Source organism: Chinchilla lanigera, unplaced genomic scaffold (genome assembly GCF_000276665.1).
Source record: "Chinchilla lanigera isolate Chin_1 unplaced genomic scaffold, ChiLan1.0 scaffold00017, whole genome shotgun sequence".
Classification (NCBI taxonomy): domain Eukaryota; kingdom Metazoa; phylum Chordata; class Mammalia; order Rodentia; family Chinchillidae; genus Chinchilla; species Chinchilla lanigera.
The window spans coordinates 16,955,988-16,971,392 of NW_004955418.1; the positions used below are offsets into that span (position 1 = coordinate 16,955,988).

The 15,405-nt window shown below is 36.4% G+C and overlaps 1 protein-coding gene across 1 annotated transcript in view; it reads right to left on the reverse strand.

The window, feature by feature from the left end:
• Positions 1-3,748: 3,748 nt before the first annotated feature.
• The window catches only part of Arsk (arylsulfatase family, member K), a 29,558-nt gene continuing 17,901 nt past the window's right edge, over positions 3,749-15,405 (reverse strand). Inside the window, exons 4-8 of the mRNA XM_005382245.2 lie at positions 13,720-14,002; positions 12,586-12,757; positions 11,003-11,227; positions 6,501-6,725; positions 3,749-4,160 (exon numbers count right to left, since the gene is read on the reverse strand). Of these exons, the coding sequence (XP_005382302.1) occupies positions 3,871-4,160; positions 6,501-6,725; positions 11,003-11,227; positions 12,586-12,757; positions 13,720-14,002 (1,195 nt within the window). The 3' untranslated portion in view covers positions 3,749-3,870. The remainder of the gene's footprint in view (positions 4,161-6,500; positions 6,726-11,002; positions 11,228-12,585; positions 12,758-13,719; positions 14,003-15,405) is intronic.

The window sequence follows — 15,405 nt, forward strand, 5'->3', positions numbered from 1 at the left end:
ATGCATGCATGAAACTTTTCTTCACTGGGTTGGGGTAGGGTGAGAGACAGTAGAAATATTAAAACTAAGTTAGATGGTTTTGTTCATGAACTCTTTGCCTATCCCTATGTCTTCAAGGTTTTTACCTAGTTTCTCTTCCAATAGATTTAGTCTGTTTTAATATTGAGATCTCTGATCCATTTTGACTTGAGTTTGGTGTGTGGTGATAGACTATTTTCAGTATTTGGCAGGTGGCAAGCCAGTTTTTCCAGCACCATTTATTAAAGAGGCTACTGTTCTTCCAGTGAGTTTGTTTGGCCGCTTTATCAAAGATTAGGTGGCTGAGTGTGTTTGTGGTTGTGTCTGTGTCCTCCAGTCTATTCCATTGATCTTCTGGTCTGTTTTTTAGCCAGTACCATGTTGATTTTATTACAGTAGCTTTGTAGTATAATTTCAGGTCAGGGATTGTAATTCCACCTGACTTATCCTTGTTGCCCAGGATTACTTTTGCTATTTTGGGTCTCTTCTGGTTCCAGATGAATTTAAGGAATGTTTTCTGTAGATCTGTGAGGTATGCTAATGGTAGTTTAATGGGAATTGCATTGAATCTGTACAACAATTTTGGTAGTATGGCCATTTTCACAATGTTGGTTCTTCCTATCCATGAGGAAGGAATATTTTTCCATTTATTGAAATTCTCTTCGATCTTATTTTTCAGACTACTGTAGTTTTCATTGAATAAATCTTTTACTTCTTTTGTTAGATTGATTCCTAAATATTTCAATTTCAAACTGCCTGTGAAATACTTCAAAGAATCAACAACTGGGATCTCATCCTACTGAAAAGTTTCTGTACATCTAAAGCAATCACCAGCACAGTAAAAAGAAAACCCACAAACTGGGAAAAAATTTTAGCTGACTGTCCCTCGGACAAAGGACTTCTATCTAGAACATATAAAGAATTAAAAAACATTAGCCCCCCCCCCAAAAAAAAATTCAAAGACCCAATCCGAAAATGGGCAGCTGAGATTTATACACACTTCTCAGATAAAGAAATACAAATGACAAATAAATACATGAGAAAATATTCAACATTAGTCATTTGAAAAATGCAAATTAAAACAACACTGAGATTTCATCTTACCCCAGTAAGAATGGCTATCATTAAGAAATCAACCAATAATAAATGCTGGCGAGACTGTGGAGAAATAGGAACTCTTCTCCACTGCTGGTGGGAATGCAGACTGGTGAAACCACTGTGGAAATCAGTTTGGAGATTCCTCAGCAAACTAGGTCTAGAGGTTCCATTCAACCCAGCTATTCCCCTTCTGGGTATTTTCCCAGAAGCTCTGAAAACATCATATCACAGTGATATATGTGAACCTATGTTCATAGCAGCGCAATTTGTAATTGCCAAACTGTGGAAGCAACCCAAATGTCCGTCCACTGAGGATTGGATAAAAAAATTGTGGTACTTTTATATAATGAAATATTACTCAGCTATAAAGAAAGGTAAACTCGAGGCTTTTATAGCTAAATGGTCACAACTGGAGACCATACTCATAAGTGAAGTAAATCAGACCTGCGTGTGTAAACATCATATTGTCTCACTAGTACAAATCCTGAAAGAGTGAATAAAAACTAGGAGCTATGAAAAACATTGTGAAACATAAGGAAAATGCTCAAAAGTAAAGGGCAAATGGGGTGTGGGAAAAGAGAAGGGAAAGAAGGGGAAATTATGTAAGTAGGTATATACCGGCTAGCTAACATAGTTGTACTACTGTTTTCTATTGCTCTACAGAAAGGAACAGTTAATGGTTACTTGTTTGATCAATCTTGTATGTCTCTATTTGTTTTCATGAGAAACCACTTTGAAGATATCAGTCATACAACAACCACTGTTAATTTCCTACAACTTTGTAACTGTCTTGTTTGTATTGTTCTTATGCTAGTTTGTAAATGGATGTCTGTTTAATGTTTTCCTTATTTTATTTTTTAAAATAAAAAAAAAGCTAACTTGGATGGTAATAAATTACACTGAAGAAAATAAAACATGGAAACACTTGTGAAAAGGTGACATTTGAACAGTTACCCAAAGGTGCTAATTAAATGAGTCATTGGGAGATCCATGGGAAGGGCTGGATTCCAGGCAGCAAGAGTTAACAAGTACAAATGTACCGAGGTGGTGCATGCCCGGTGTGCCCCTGAGAGGGCAGGGAGGCCCTGTGGCAGGGGCAGTGAACACAGGTGTGTGTACAGAGGCAGTGTGGTCCAAGACAGCCTTTGATTATTTAGCGCTCTGTGGGCCATCGCGATGACCGTGGCTTTTACAGAACAAGTAAGATGGGAAACCAGCTGGGTGTTTGTCTCCAGTGGTGCAAGCTCATATACTTAAACAGTATCTTTCTGGCTGCTGTGTTGAGAATAGATTGAAGAAAGCCAAGGACATAGGAGGAGACCTCCTAGGAGGTTAGAGTTCTAACCACTGGATTCGATTGGAACAGGGTGGTAGCAGGGGAGGTAATGGAAAGTGAAGCTCAGACGTTCTCAAAGCAGCGTCTAAGTAGCATCAGTTCCTTTCAAGATCTGAAATTAGGGAACTGTCTTTGCTTTGCAAGTTTTTCTCTTCTTTCGGTGGTTGTTCAATACCATTTTGAATTAGGTACTGTCCTGAAAATGCAATTGTACCTACTTAAGACCCTACTTAATATGCTCAAAACATTCAGATGTTTGGGAAATTCTTAACCATGAATACTGTTTTCAGAGCCACGTTTCTGTTATTACTGTTTTCCCCCTACATGTAGCATTTACACCACACAGGAGCTATGTTATGTTTTTAGCTTTAATTAGGAGACACTAACTTTAACCTTAATCTAATACTGATATCTTTCTCCTATGAGTTTCACTTCATCTATATGTATATAGTCAATACATTTGTGATTATATATGTATATATGAATTTATTGTTCAGAAATCTGTAAATGATCACAAACACAAGCTTATATAAATTCACTGAAGAATAAAAAGTAAAGGAGATGGACTGTCTTATAAGGAAGAATTTCAAAGACAGTACGAAAAAGTTATATAAAATCACTACTTGCAGATGAGTCCTTTATTTGGAAAATAGAAAGTATCAATTGAAAGGCTATTATAAACAATGAGGTGTCTTCGTACACAACAATATATAGAGCTATAGATGTACATATAAACAATCAGAAGATATAATGAAAGAAAGATGCACTTAAAATAGTATGAACAGTAATTGATAAAACAACAAACAGGAATAAATTCCGGCTGTCAGGCCTTAACAAGGAAAGCAACAGTAGCAAGTAGCACACAGTCTTCATCCTAGATGTTCTAAGCCATTTGGTAGGGGTTGGGCCCGGTAGGTCACCTTTAATACTCTTAAAACTCCCACCAAATACTTTCAAATGGTCTCATCAAGTACACATAACTATCAAACACCATCAAATACATAGCTATAAAAATAATAAAAATATTTTATAATTTATATTATTTAGAGAAACATAACTTTTATATTATAGTGTTTGTTTCCATCCTTCTTATACTTTCATTTAATTTAGAAGCTGGTAAGAATGAAGTCTTAGCATTTAAAAAAATATGTAATTCTATAATCATTGGTATTTTATTTTATGATACAGTAATTCTTTAAAAGTAACTAAAAGTCAGTACCCAAACTTCAATTTAAAATACATATTAACATTAACATTTTTTTTTTTTTGTTTGTTTTTTTTTGGTTTTTCTCCGGTACCGGGAACCAAACTCAAGACCTTGCGCTTGGCAGGCAGGTGCTTTTGCCGCTGAGCTAAATCCCCAGCCCCAACATTAACATATTTCTATGTAGCTCTGGAGCATTATTTTCTTATTTTCTTCAAACTGTTTTTGGAGTCCTGTGGGCTTTAAGCCACCGGTTGATCGCACTTTCGTACTTCCTCGGGTCCTTTAGCCAGTCCTGATGCCACCTGAGGTTTGCTATAACATTTGAGTAATTTTGGCCCAGACTTTGTTTCCATAGGACAAACTGCTCTTTATTGTATTGGTGGACAGCAGCAGAAACTTTAGGGTAGTTTATAATGGAACGAAGCTTCTGATCTAAGGAATGAGTAATTTCTGGAAATTTTGTAGCAACATTTGTTAGTTCATCTGGATCTGAGGAAACATCTGAAAAACAAAACGAGAAGCTGTCACAGTAGTCACCTGCTAAATACTTTTAAGAATACCTTTATGATAGATAATATATTAGAATTTATTTTTATTTTCACTTCCGCTTAGTGCAGTATAATAGTGTACGGTCAGTAGTCACACAGTGTTCCAGTTAACAATAGGCTGCCTATACCAGTGGTAGCAAACCTATGGCACGTGTATGCAGCCATATCATTGAAAGCTCTAAAAGGTTCGCCATCACTGGCCTCTACTATGATGGTCCCATAAGATTACTGTGTATCACAGCCTAGTGACATCACAGCCATTTTAATGTGTGCAAGGACACTCGATAATGTTGGCATAATGATGATCTAGATGAATGATACATTTTTAGACTCTATTCCTATCATTAAGTATGATGTATATAGTAAAATAATATATGAAAAGCTTAATATTCCTGTAAGGAATGCTTGGATTATCTTCTTTGCTACCATTATCCTTTTACCTCACTTTATTTTTTTTATCCACTCTTAGATGCCAGAAACAGTCAACCTTTATCATTAATAAGCTGACTTGGAACTACATCACCCCACTTCTGCTGCCTTGCCTCCTTTGACATACAGAGGGAAAAAAATAAGAAAGTATTGTCCCGTCTCAACAGCCCTATACTTTCCAGCTGCAAGAATTCCCTATAAAACAAATCATGTTCCAGCATCTTCACTTAGTCCTAATTTTCTTCATATATTAGCGTTTATGCTTGGAATCCTGAAAGTTACATTCATCCATGCTGTCCACTTGAGCAAATGGCCATGGAAATACAAACTGCTCAGTCACCACCAGTGAGAAAATGATGATAAACACATATCCATACACATTCTTTTTACATATGTATGGACAGACAGAGGATATAATTAGGATGCCAGTCTAACTGGAAAACAGCCTATCAAAAAGGACAGTTAACTTCAGATGGGGAAAAAACACTGGACATTGGGCCCACTTGGGTGCCTTTAGCTAGGAGACCCCTAAGAACATGTATAACTTTGCTAGGTGACTTTAAATGGCATCTCTTTAGGAAAGGGAAGTCTGTGAATAAAACCCCAGAGAAGACAGGAAAGGCTGGCTCCTCCACTGATGCTCTGTCACTTCTGTTTTATGCAGAATACACTGTGAAAAAAAATCTCAAATTTAGCGGAAAGATTTGATTTATGAATTGGGCACCATGTGTAATGAATGAGAGAAGGTATTCTGATGAGCTGGGGGGCAGGGTTTACAAACTGAGAAAAGGCGAAGAATGTAGAAACAGGAACAAAGAGCAGATTGGGGGGGTTCAAAGTTACTTTCTTTGTAATGGTTAAAGCAGAGGGGACTGCCCTGTCCCCTTCTGACTGATACTGTGAATCTCCTGTTCTTTTATGAACAGTTTGAGTACTGGGCAGTTAGCAAGAGTGATTCCATTTTGGTTTGATCAGTTTTGTTGGGCCAATTGCAGGATCTCATCCCCCAAAATGGGCTTCCATAAATTTAACAACGGTCAATGAACAAACAAGAGATGCTTATTACTCATCAGGATGATAATTGAAGGACTTCTTTTTGAAGCTAAGAACCCCTTGCTGTGAGAGGTAAGGAAGTTAGTCAGTTTGGCTGCTTAAGGAATTATTTGGAGTTAATAATATTGACGTTTGTAACTACAAAGAAAACATTTGTAAATAGGAAGGTGAAGTAAACATTGATAATGGCCCTAGAACATATTTTATGTCTACAATGAAGACAAAGGATAAACACTAAATCCAAAACTTCTGTTTAAAAACTAATTCATAGACCAATGAAGCGAGCAGGCATTTTCACAGAGTGAAGGGAGCATGGATTTTGGAGTTGGTCCTATATTGAAGTCTCAGGTCTGTCACACAGCTGCAAGATCTCACAGTTGTCTGAACTTCCCTGACGCTTTTTTTCTGTAACACGAGAGTGGTACACTGTCTTGCAGGGTTGTAGTGAACATTAAATAATTAATGTAGAATGTCAGGCTCCATAAAAGGTGTTAATCTTTCAGAACAGATGAAACCTAGGTATGATGAGAAGGTGCTGACTGCTCATTAGGAAACACAGTAATGACTAATAAAAGATTACTGATCTGGGAAAATGCTCAACTCAGTCATGAGACCTAGATCCAGAGCCTTAGGCATTTTCTCTGATATTCACATGCTGATTTGCAAGGAGGCTGCTCCTCACCCGGCAACCTTTTGGAGCCCATGCCAGAATGAGAAGCTCCAGCTATTTCCTTATTTAACAGTCATTATCAAATCTCTTGAGCAATGCTATGTAGGTCAGCTTATTAGGCATATTGTACTTAAAATTTACCAAACAGTTGCGGCAATACTGAAACACCGTCAGAATAGGCTATGTATTTCCACTGGTTGGTCCGAAGCATATAGGTGGAAGCATTCACATTGCATCCGTGGTATTCACTCAGAATCCAGGGTGGATGGAAGTTTGTAAATTTATGTTTATTCTTAACCTCTTCTGATGATAACGGCAACAAAGAGTATCCACTCAGGTGCTGAGGCAGAGGAATTCCAGCGATGTCTTCATAACAAAAACAACAAAATTTTCTTAAACAATGTATTCATTCATTAGTTAACATTTCTAAATGATACTTATATATTCCCTATCATTAAAGATCACAGGGATCATTTTAAAGGTACCAGCATTTCTTAAACATACCCGGACAATCCTGGATCATACTGATTTAGGGAAAATAATTTAGTTTTTACCTATCAAATACAGACACATAGAGGGGCTATGGATGATGATGCATGCATGTAATAATCCCAGCTGTCTGGAGGCTGAGGCAAGAGGATCACCATGAGTTTAAGGCTACCTTGGGCTATATAGTGAGCTCAGCGCCAGAATGAACTACACAGGAAGAGCCCCTCTCAAAGACCAGACCACACCAAACAAATACAGACAGACAGAATAACAGTATGAAAAGTGTATAATGAAAAAAGAGATTTTATGCAGATTTTGTAGAAATAGTCTGTTTGGGTTAAGATGCTTACCCTGTTAGCCGTGTGACCTGGTGCATGTCACTGACTTCTCCAAACCTCAGTGCTTTGTTTGTCAAGAGGGATCATAATAGTTCTGTATTTCACAGATTCATTTTAGGTTTAACTAAGATAACTATATAAACTTCTAAGAACAGTGCCTGGCATATAAAAGCCCTCACTAAATATCAGTTACTATCATCAGTCTTTTATTTTCTGAATGATTAGGTACTTGCAGTTGTTTCTCGCAGTTTGTTAGATGGGATATTAACAAGACCTTATGTGAGAAAGAGGTTTAGTAATTGTTATGTCTGCAAAACAAGGGTTAAACAGTAAACTAGGTACATTTATTACAGATGTAAAATTATTGCTGATGTGTATTATAAATCTTCAAAAGTGGTACACAGTATATACCATATATCCCAGTTATTTGTCAATAAAGCCTTTTCATTCTTTAGTATCATCTTTAAAGAGACCATTATTTTCTTTTTATTTATTGATTGATTGATTGACTGATACTGTCTTTTTGAGACAGGGTCTTGCTATGCAGTTCAAGCTGGCCTTGAGCTCACTTTGTAGCTCATGCTGGTCTCAAATTTGCAACAATCCTCCTGCCTCAGCCTCCCGAGTGCTGGGATTACAGGCATGTGCCACTACGCCCTGGAAGACTAGTATTTTATAAAACGTACCTGGAGGAATCTTGGCTTCTAAGGTAAAATCATTTATTTTTTTACTATTGAATATAGGCACATAGAATGTAAATATGAGAAATGTCTGACATAAAAAGAGATTGTATTTTTAAAAACGGACAAATTCTGGAATGCAAACTGCCTTTTCTTCTGTTTAAAAATCACCATTAGTCATGGCTGCACAGTGAGGACCACCCATAAGGGGCCTGCAGTTGTGTCCAGCCCTCTTTTCTGCTCTCAATGTCTCATGTTTTAAATATTCCCAATAAAAAATGGTGAACAGACTCTACATTTGCTGCTCGATTTGTGCCAGTTTATGTCCCCAGCATCTGCATCTGAGAAGGCTATTTCCAGTGGAGGATTTTCTAACTCTTCTTAATCTCTGTAAACTCTACATGTGAAATAAAAATGGGATGTTCTGGTTTTAACAGAACAGTTTTATTGACTGCTGAGTATGAACTTTAAGAATCAATATCTTGACCAATTGCATATCTTCTGTTGTGGACTGCTTGCTACAAGTCTTTGGTTCAAGTTGTTAGCAGGGAAGTTCTCTGTCTTACAGATTTCTACGAGCTTCATAGATACTGAGCCTTTGCTATTTACTTATTTATTCTTTGTTATTTGTGGGAAGGTTAATTTTAAATAAGTGATGCTATTAACAGTGTTGTCTCCTGGCTTCAACACAAGGTTTCGTTTCTACTTCATCTCTCGGGAACATCTAGTTAGTAGCTTGGTTCCGTGTTTTACATAAAGACTGAGGCACAGTATCTTTTCCAGCTCCTCTCCCTGCCACCCCCAATCATATAAATACAGCTTTCCCCTTCTGACAATAACAACAGTATTATTATGAAACCCATCACAACTGTGCCAAGCCTTGAAGATAACAGACTAGTTTCCATATTAGAATTGGAAAGACATTTATTTTTTACTTTATAAGCAGGTCTAATCGACATATGATCTAAATGTTATTAAGAAAATATGTTCTTGCAAGGAATGTGACTCAGAAGAAGTCTATTACTGTACCAATAATCTTATGCAAGATAAAGATAAATAAGGATATGCGTAACACTTTGAGTTTCAGAAAACTGAAACTGATGAATTGCAAAAAAAATCCAAAAAATAAAACAACCCCTCCACCCATTATAGACAACTCCTACACCACTGCTAAAGGAGCAGGGGTTGAATGCAAAGGCATTTCTGGGAGTGTTTTATCTTAATTAAAGAAATTCTTCTTATCATGTCATATAAACCAGGGAGTGAGTTTTAGGCAGGTACCCCTCTAAGTGGGTAAAAGAAACTTTCCCTACTTCAACCAGTATTATTATTTCCTATATAATCTGTCAGATAAACATATTATAAAATACATTTATTTACCTACCTAAATACCATATCTAATGTCTTTATCTAAGAAGTACATTATATCTGCAAATTTGTGGAAGACCCTGAACGTTATGATGTACAAAATGGCGAATAATGATAATGGCATCTCAAGACCGTAGAGGACAAAATGTGCATCGTGGCAAATGTAACACAATGCTTAAGTAACAATGATTGACACCATATATATTAGTCAAATAACATATAAGGTGACAAATGGTCTAGGAAGAGAATAAGATTCACTACAGACAGTTTCTAAAAGATAATGCACTTCTTACCCGTTAGAAAGACAAAGAAAATCCGAGCTATCGCTAAGAGATAATGTATACTGAGGGAAACCCTGAGAAAGAGTTATCCCACAGGGGAGGAAGGAAGGAATAAGGGGGTAATTCTGGTGTGGAAATGATCAAAGTATGTTATATGCATGTGCAATATATCATCTGCCCAAATCATCTGCAAATTAAAGCCATTTTCTGTGTAACGAACATGTACCACCACCACTACCACCAAGTCACCCCAGCTCTCTACAATCTTTTACAATACCTTTTGCAGTTCTGTTCACTGTACCTTAAGAAAGTAGGACAAAGTTGAAAAGTCAAGCAAATGCGATGACCCGAAAAGGATATTTTTGGGAATGAGAGTTCTATATGAATAAAAATTAGGGGCAGGAACTCTAAAGAAATGGCAATACTAGATGATAATAGGAGAAACACGGAAATATACATAATTATGTATATGTTTCTTAAACAAAAGCATGGAAAGTAACAGGGATTGCTGAACGGATGGAGCAAGAAGGTGGCTAAGTGTGAGAACTGCTTTGGGATAAAGGGAAACCAGCGACTGATGACTATGCAACTGAAGAGAATAAAAATTCCAAGAACTAGAAAGATCCTCAAATATAAAACATGTGCTGTGAAATGAAAGAGAACAGGAAAGGTCACTGATTTAAATTAACTCTAAAGAAGTTTAGTTAAAGGGACTTTGTATTAGAATGAAAAAGATAAGAACTTTTCTTTCTTTGATTTTAAGATTCATGTATCACATTTTAAAATACTTGAAATTAGAGAAATGTGTTTTTTTAATTCACTGAAATGTACAAATTGATGATAATTTTTCCAATTGTTGATGCCTTAGAACTGAAGCATTACAGTATTTAAATCTAATGAATTCAAACAACTCTAAATTAGACAGAAACAGTTCTGCATAATTTCCTTTCAGTCTGATGATACTGCTATTCTGATATCTTCAACAAAAAAGCTGACTACTCCCAATCTGCATGTTGTTATTCTGGATTGATAGCTATCCTTATAGACATTAAGAAGCTAGTAAAGCGAATAGTATAAAACTACCTAAGGAGTCTGAGGAGAAGTATATTCATAGTATTAGATTAAGGGACTTGTCTAACATTGTACAAAATTAAAAGTTTCACAGTGGGTCGAAGAATTTGGAAAGAAAATGTTTAGATTTTAGGCAGGTGGTGATAGAGAGTCAAGATCTACAAATCATTCATAAAGTTAAGGGCTTGAATGTCTTAACTGACAGTCATATCCTGATTGCAAATCTGAAGGGTAAATGACTAAAAGTGAGTGACGGCCACAGAAACCTTAGGAATAGTATCTTCCTTTCTCAGAGTATAAATGTGATTCAGTTAAATGAGTTGCTCAGGGTTAAAGCAAGTCAGTGGGACTATAGATTACTTTGCCTGTTCATTTCCCAGCATTATTACAAATAAATACAGACTCACTTTACTTACCAAGCATAGTAGGGTAAATATCCACAAGGGAAACCACACTTGGCACTTGTAGGTTGGCCTTAATACCTGGTCCCATGACCAGAAGTGGAACATGAGCGCTGGCTTCATACATACTCATTTTATAAAACTGCCGGTGTTCCATGGCCAGCTCACCATGGTCCGAAGTGTATATGACAATAGTTTTCCGAAGAAGATCTAGCTGGCGAAGCGCCAAAATAATTTTACCTACAATGAGATCAAGACAAAGCTCTTAATTAATTTTTAGTTCATAGCTTATCACATTAAGTTCATTAACAAGTCTACTTTTAAAAGTTTGTAAGGACGCTTCTTAACATCTGAACATTATCCAGAGCTTGATGTGCTTTGCTCCTCAGCTGACAGATTAAGAGGAAGGAGAAAATGTAACACCCACAGGAATCCTTGCTCAAAGCTTCTTTATGGAGAATCATGCTGCTTGCTTTCTGTTTCTGTCAGGAAATTTTATGGGGACAGGGTGGGCATCTGGCCCTTGGGCCTTGAATGTGAAAATAATGACAAGTCTGGCTGTCAGCACTGTATACAAAGACTGATATCATCACTCACCCACAAGTTCTGCACAGTAGGAAGTCGTAAGTGTGACCACAACTCCTTTTCCCTGCTACTTTTCCTCTTAAGCTTATAATAAAAATAAGTTCTGTTACTTAAGTACATTATAGATTTTACACATGGCCCAAGATGAAGCTTCTTGACCCAGTGCAGCTCAGGTAAGCCAAAAGGTTGGACACCCCTGCGTGGATTTAAGCAGTTGCCAGTTCAGGCTCAAGAGGTTGGCTGAGGGGTATGGGAATCCTACCTTGGAAGAATGGCTGGAGGAAGTAAAGATAGTCTACAAGTGTGATTTAGCGTATTTTTGGATAGGGAATAACTGGACACCAAAATCCCTCAGACCAGTCCCTCTGACCAGCCTTAGTGTGTGAATTTCCTCTTCGTTGTAATTAAGGAAATTATATGAGGCATGATCCAGAGACATATAGTCATTCCTGTTTGGTAGAGCCTGAAACTCGGTTCTAAGGTTTTATATTATTAAAAGCTCCACAGATTCTGAGGTTTAGTCAGAGTGAGACCCAGTGTTCCATGAAATTAAGACTCTCATGACCCTTCAACTGGACAACTAGCTGCTCCTTTACAAGTCTTGTCTCCACTCCTCACAAGACTCAATGAGTAAGCTTTACTCTCTCTTAAGAGTCTGAGGTGCCTTACAATTACCCATCCTGTGCACACCTGTGTTCAGTTGAATACTGACTCTTGTTTAAGGCTGGTAGAAAGTTCCGTTTCAAGCAGATGATAGCCTTCTGTGACCTTTGTGTATGAGCAAATCTGAGCATTTATGAACCTGAGAAAGAGCTTTTTATTCTATTATTAATGAATGTTATCCAATTTTTATATGTGTCAAGATGCCTGCAGTTCTAAGTCTAAAGTATCTAAGCAACTGTACTAAGAAATATCTGAAATGTTCAAGCAAATCCCAACCAGCATGATCACAGTTTGTTGGAAAAATATTACACTTTTTCTTCATTTAATTGCTTATAAATTATGCCACCTACCAAGCATGGCATCTGTCTCAGCACACATCGCATAATAAAAAGCTCTAATGTTCTTAATTTCTTTGTCTGTAAACTTCCCAGTGCAGTTTTTTGTATAAGAAGAATAATAATCTACAGGGTGCATTTCTGACAGAGGCAACCACTTGGGGATTTTGATGACATCAGGAGATACCTAAAAAGGGGAGAAAAATGTAGTTATGTTAGCAACATGGTAATATTCCTCTTTTCCAAGAAATACATATAATGAACTACACAATGTTTAATTACTTAGAATGGTAGAAAAGAATGATCAGAAAATGTGGAAAGAAAGTACATGAAATACCTAAAGTAGGAATGAATTGTTGATAAAGGTTGAATATCCTTTATTTGAAATATTTGGGACCAGAAGCTCTTGAGAGTTACTTAAGCATCCAGAGATACAATGGGGGTCTGACTTACTTTTCATTTGTATTATATGTGCAGAGAAGAAGGTAATTTTTTACACAATATTTTTAGTGCACCTGTGTTTTGACTGTGACCTTTTACATGAGGTCAGGTGAAGAGTTTTCACTTATAGTATCACCCTGATACTCAAAAATTTCATATTTTGGAGCATTTCAGATTTTGGAATTTTGGATAAGGATGTTCAACCTATATTCCAATAATAACAAAAAGTAAATACTAATATTTGCATATATACTAAGACAGTTGTGGGAAAATTATTTTAAATTATACATGTCAGTAAAAAATATGTGCTACACTAGACAATGCAGCATCCAGAAAAGTGTCCAACTATTTTATTATTATTATTATTACTATTATTATTATTATTATTATTATTGTTTTTTTGAGACAGGGTCTCTCTCTGTACTTCAAGCTGGCCTTGGACTCAGGGCTCCTAAGAAAATACCTTTCAGTTTCTCTTTTCACAGATGTACTATACATAGATATATTCAATTCAGAAACAGGCTTAACACATTAATTTTTATAAAACTGTTCTTGTTGTTTTGATCAAAGCAGTTACTGGCCCAGTTTATATGCACACTTTTCAAATTTTTCTTTAACAGTGATAATTAAATGAGGTAATACCAATAAATATATTAACTTTTACTTCTGAACACACAGAACATACTTACTGGTTCTTTTCATACTTACTTTTTTAAGCCAATAAAGAGATGTACGAAATGTTGAAGAGCCGAAGTTTTCTCCTGAGGATGGTGAAGGATAAGGGTGCGGCAAATTTAAACCCAAGTAGAGAACAAATGGTTTCGTGTCATTAATTCCTTCTGTTCTTAACCAATCAACCGTTGTGTCTATAATCTTCCAGTCCTTTTCCATCACTCTCACTTTATTCTTGTTGGGGATGAGGTCAGCCATCGGCCTGCCTTCTTGCCTGAGTGAAAAAGCAACGTCCCTTGTCCATGCTTCTACACGATTACTGAGGGAGTAAAAAGACAGGTATGTTGTAAGACATTTTTGAAGTTTAAATAACAGACTAATCATACACTTAGGAAAGCAACATGCAAAACACTGAGATTCACTCATGTAAATGTTCAGAAGAATTACACTGGAAAGTTATGAGGGCTGGAGATTTAGCTCAGTAGTAGAGCACTTGCCTAGTGTGCACAAGTTTGATCCCTGGCACTGAACAAAAAATTGAGCTATACAAATTAATAAAATATAGTAAAAAAAGAGTATTTCCTTATGTATTCTTTAAAACCATGATAGGTTACTTAGAATGGTTATCTTTTTCATATAGCAAGATACTTAACAAAAATGTTTCAGATCCCCACTGTTTTTCCTTATGCACTGGATTTTCTAGCATTTTTCTTTTTTGTTATCAGAAGACAGCATTTCTCTCCAAATCTGTGTAGCTTCTATCACAAAATCTTTATACTGTATTTTAAAAACCCTACCTACCCTATATACTTCATACCTTTGAAGTCTATGTTTTAATCTGTTGCCAGCTCTGGTTGTCTGTCTGCCTGCCTATCTGTCTATTTGTCTGTCTGTCTGTCTATCTATCTGAGACAGGATCTTATTATGTGATTCAGGCTAGTCTTGAACTCATGGTGATCTTCTTGCCTCAGCCTCCCAAATGCTGGAATTACAGGCATGTGCCACCACGCCTGGCCATTTTTTCTCATTAAAAGAACAATTTCAACCATGATCTGAGCTAAGCTAACAATGATGCAAGTTTCTTATCTAGTATAGAGAGGTGTTACTAGCTGATTTATAAATTACGATTTGGTAAATTTAATTTCTCTAAGTCCTTTGCTTATTTGATGTTGGATACATAGAGTGACATATTTGTTTAGGAAGCAGTCCCTGGCATTTTTAAGAAACTTGTTTCTATAAATTTCACTTGAAGTGCAATGTCCTATCAATTTAGAATACATTTTAAAAAATCTAAATACCAATGAACAAATAAAGAATATTTTATATTAAAAGTTAAGAGAAATTTAATCCATCCAAAATAACTAATGGTCCACAAAGAGTGAGGCAAAATGAAGGATTCTTCTTTTCTATCTGCCTGCTGAAGGGACGTAAAGAAACTGAAGCAGCAATAATAAAAATATTTTCCAATATATTTTGATGAAAATAAGGAAAACTAGAATTTTAGCAGAATTACATCCAAAAGATTCTAATTAATTCTAACAGATGGAAAACCCTAAAGTAGGAAATTTTGTGAAATTCACTACACTATCAAAACAATATTGCAACAGCAAGCAGAAACACCAAAACAACACCCAGGATTTAGAGGCAGATTTATATTACACTAATGGGCACCGACTGGGATGATTCCCAGAATATAAGGCCCTGATCTCTGGTGCTTAAGGT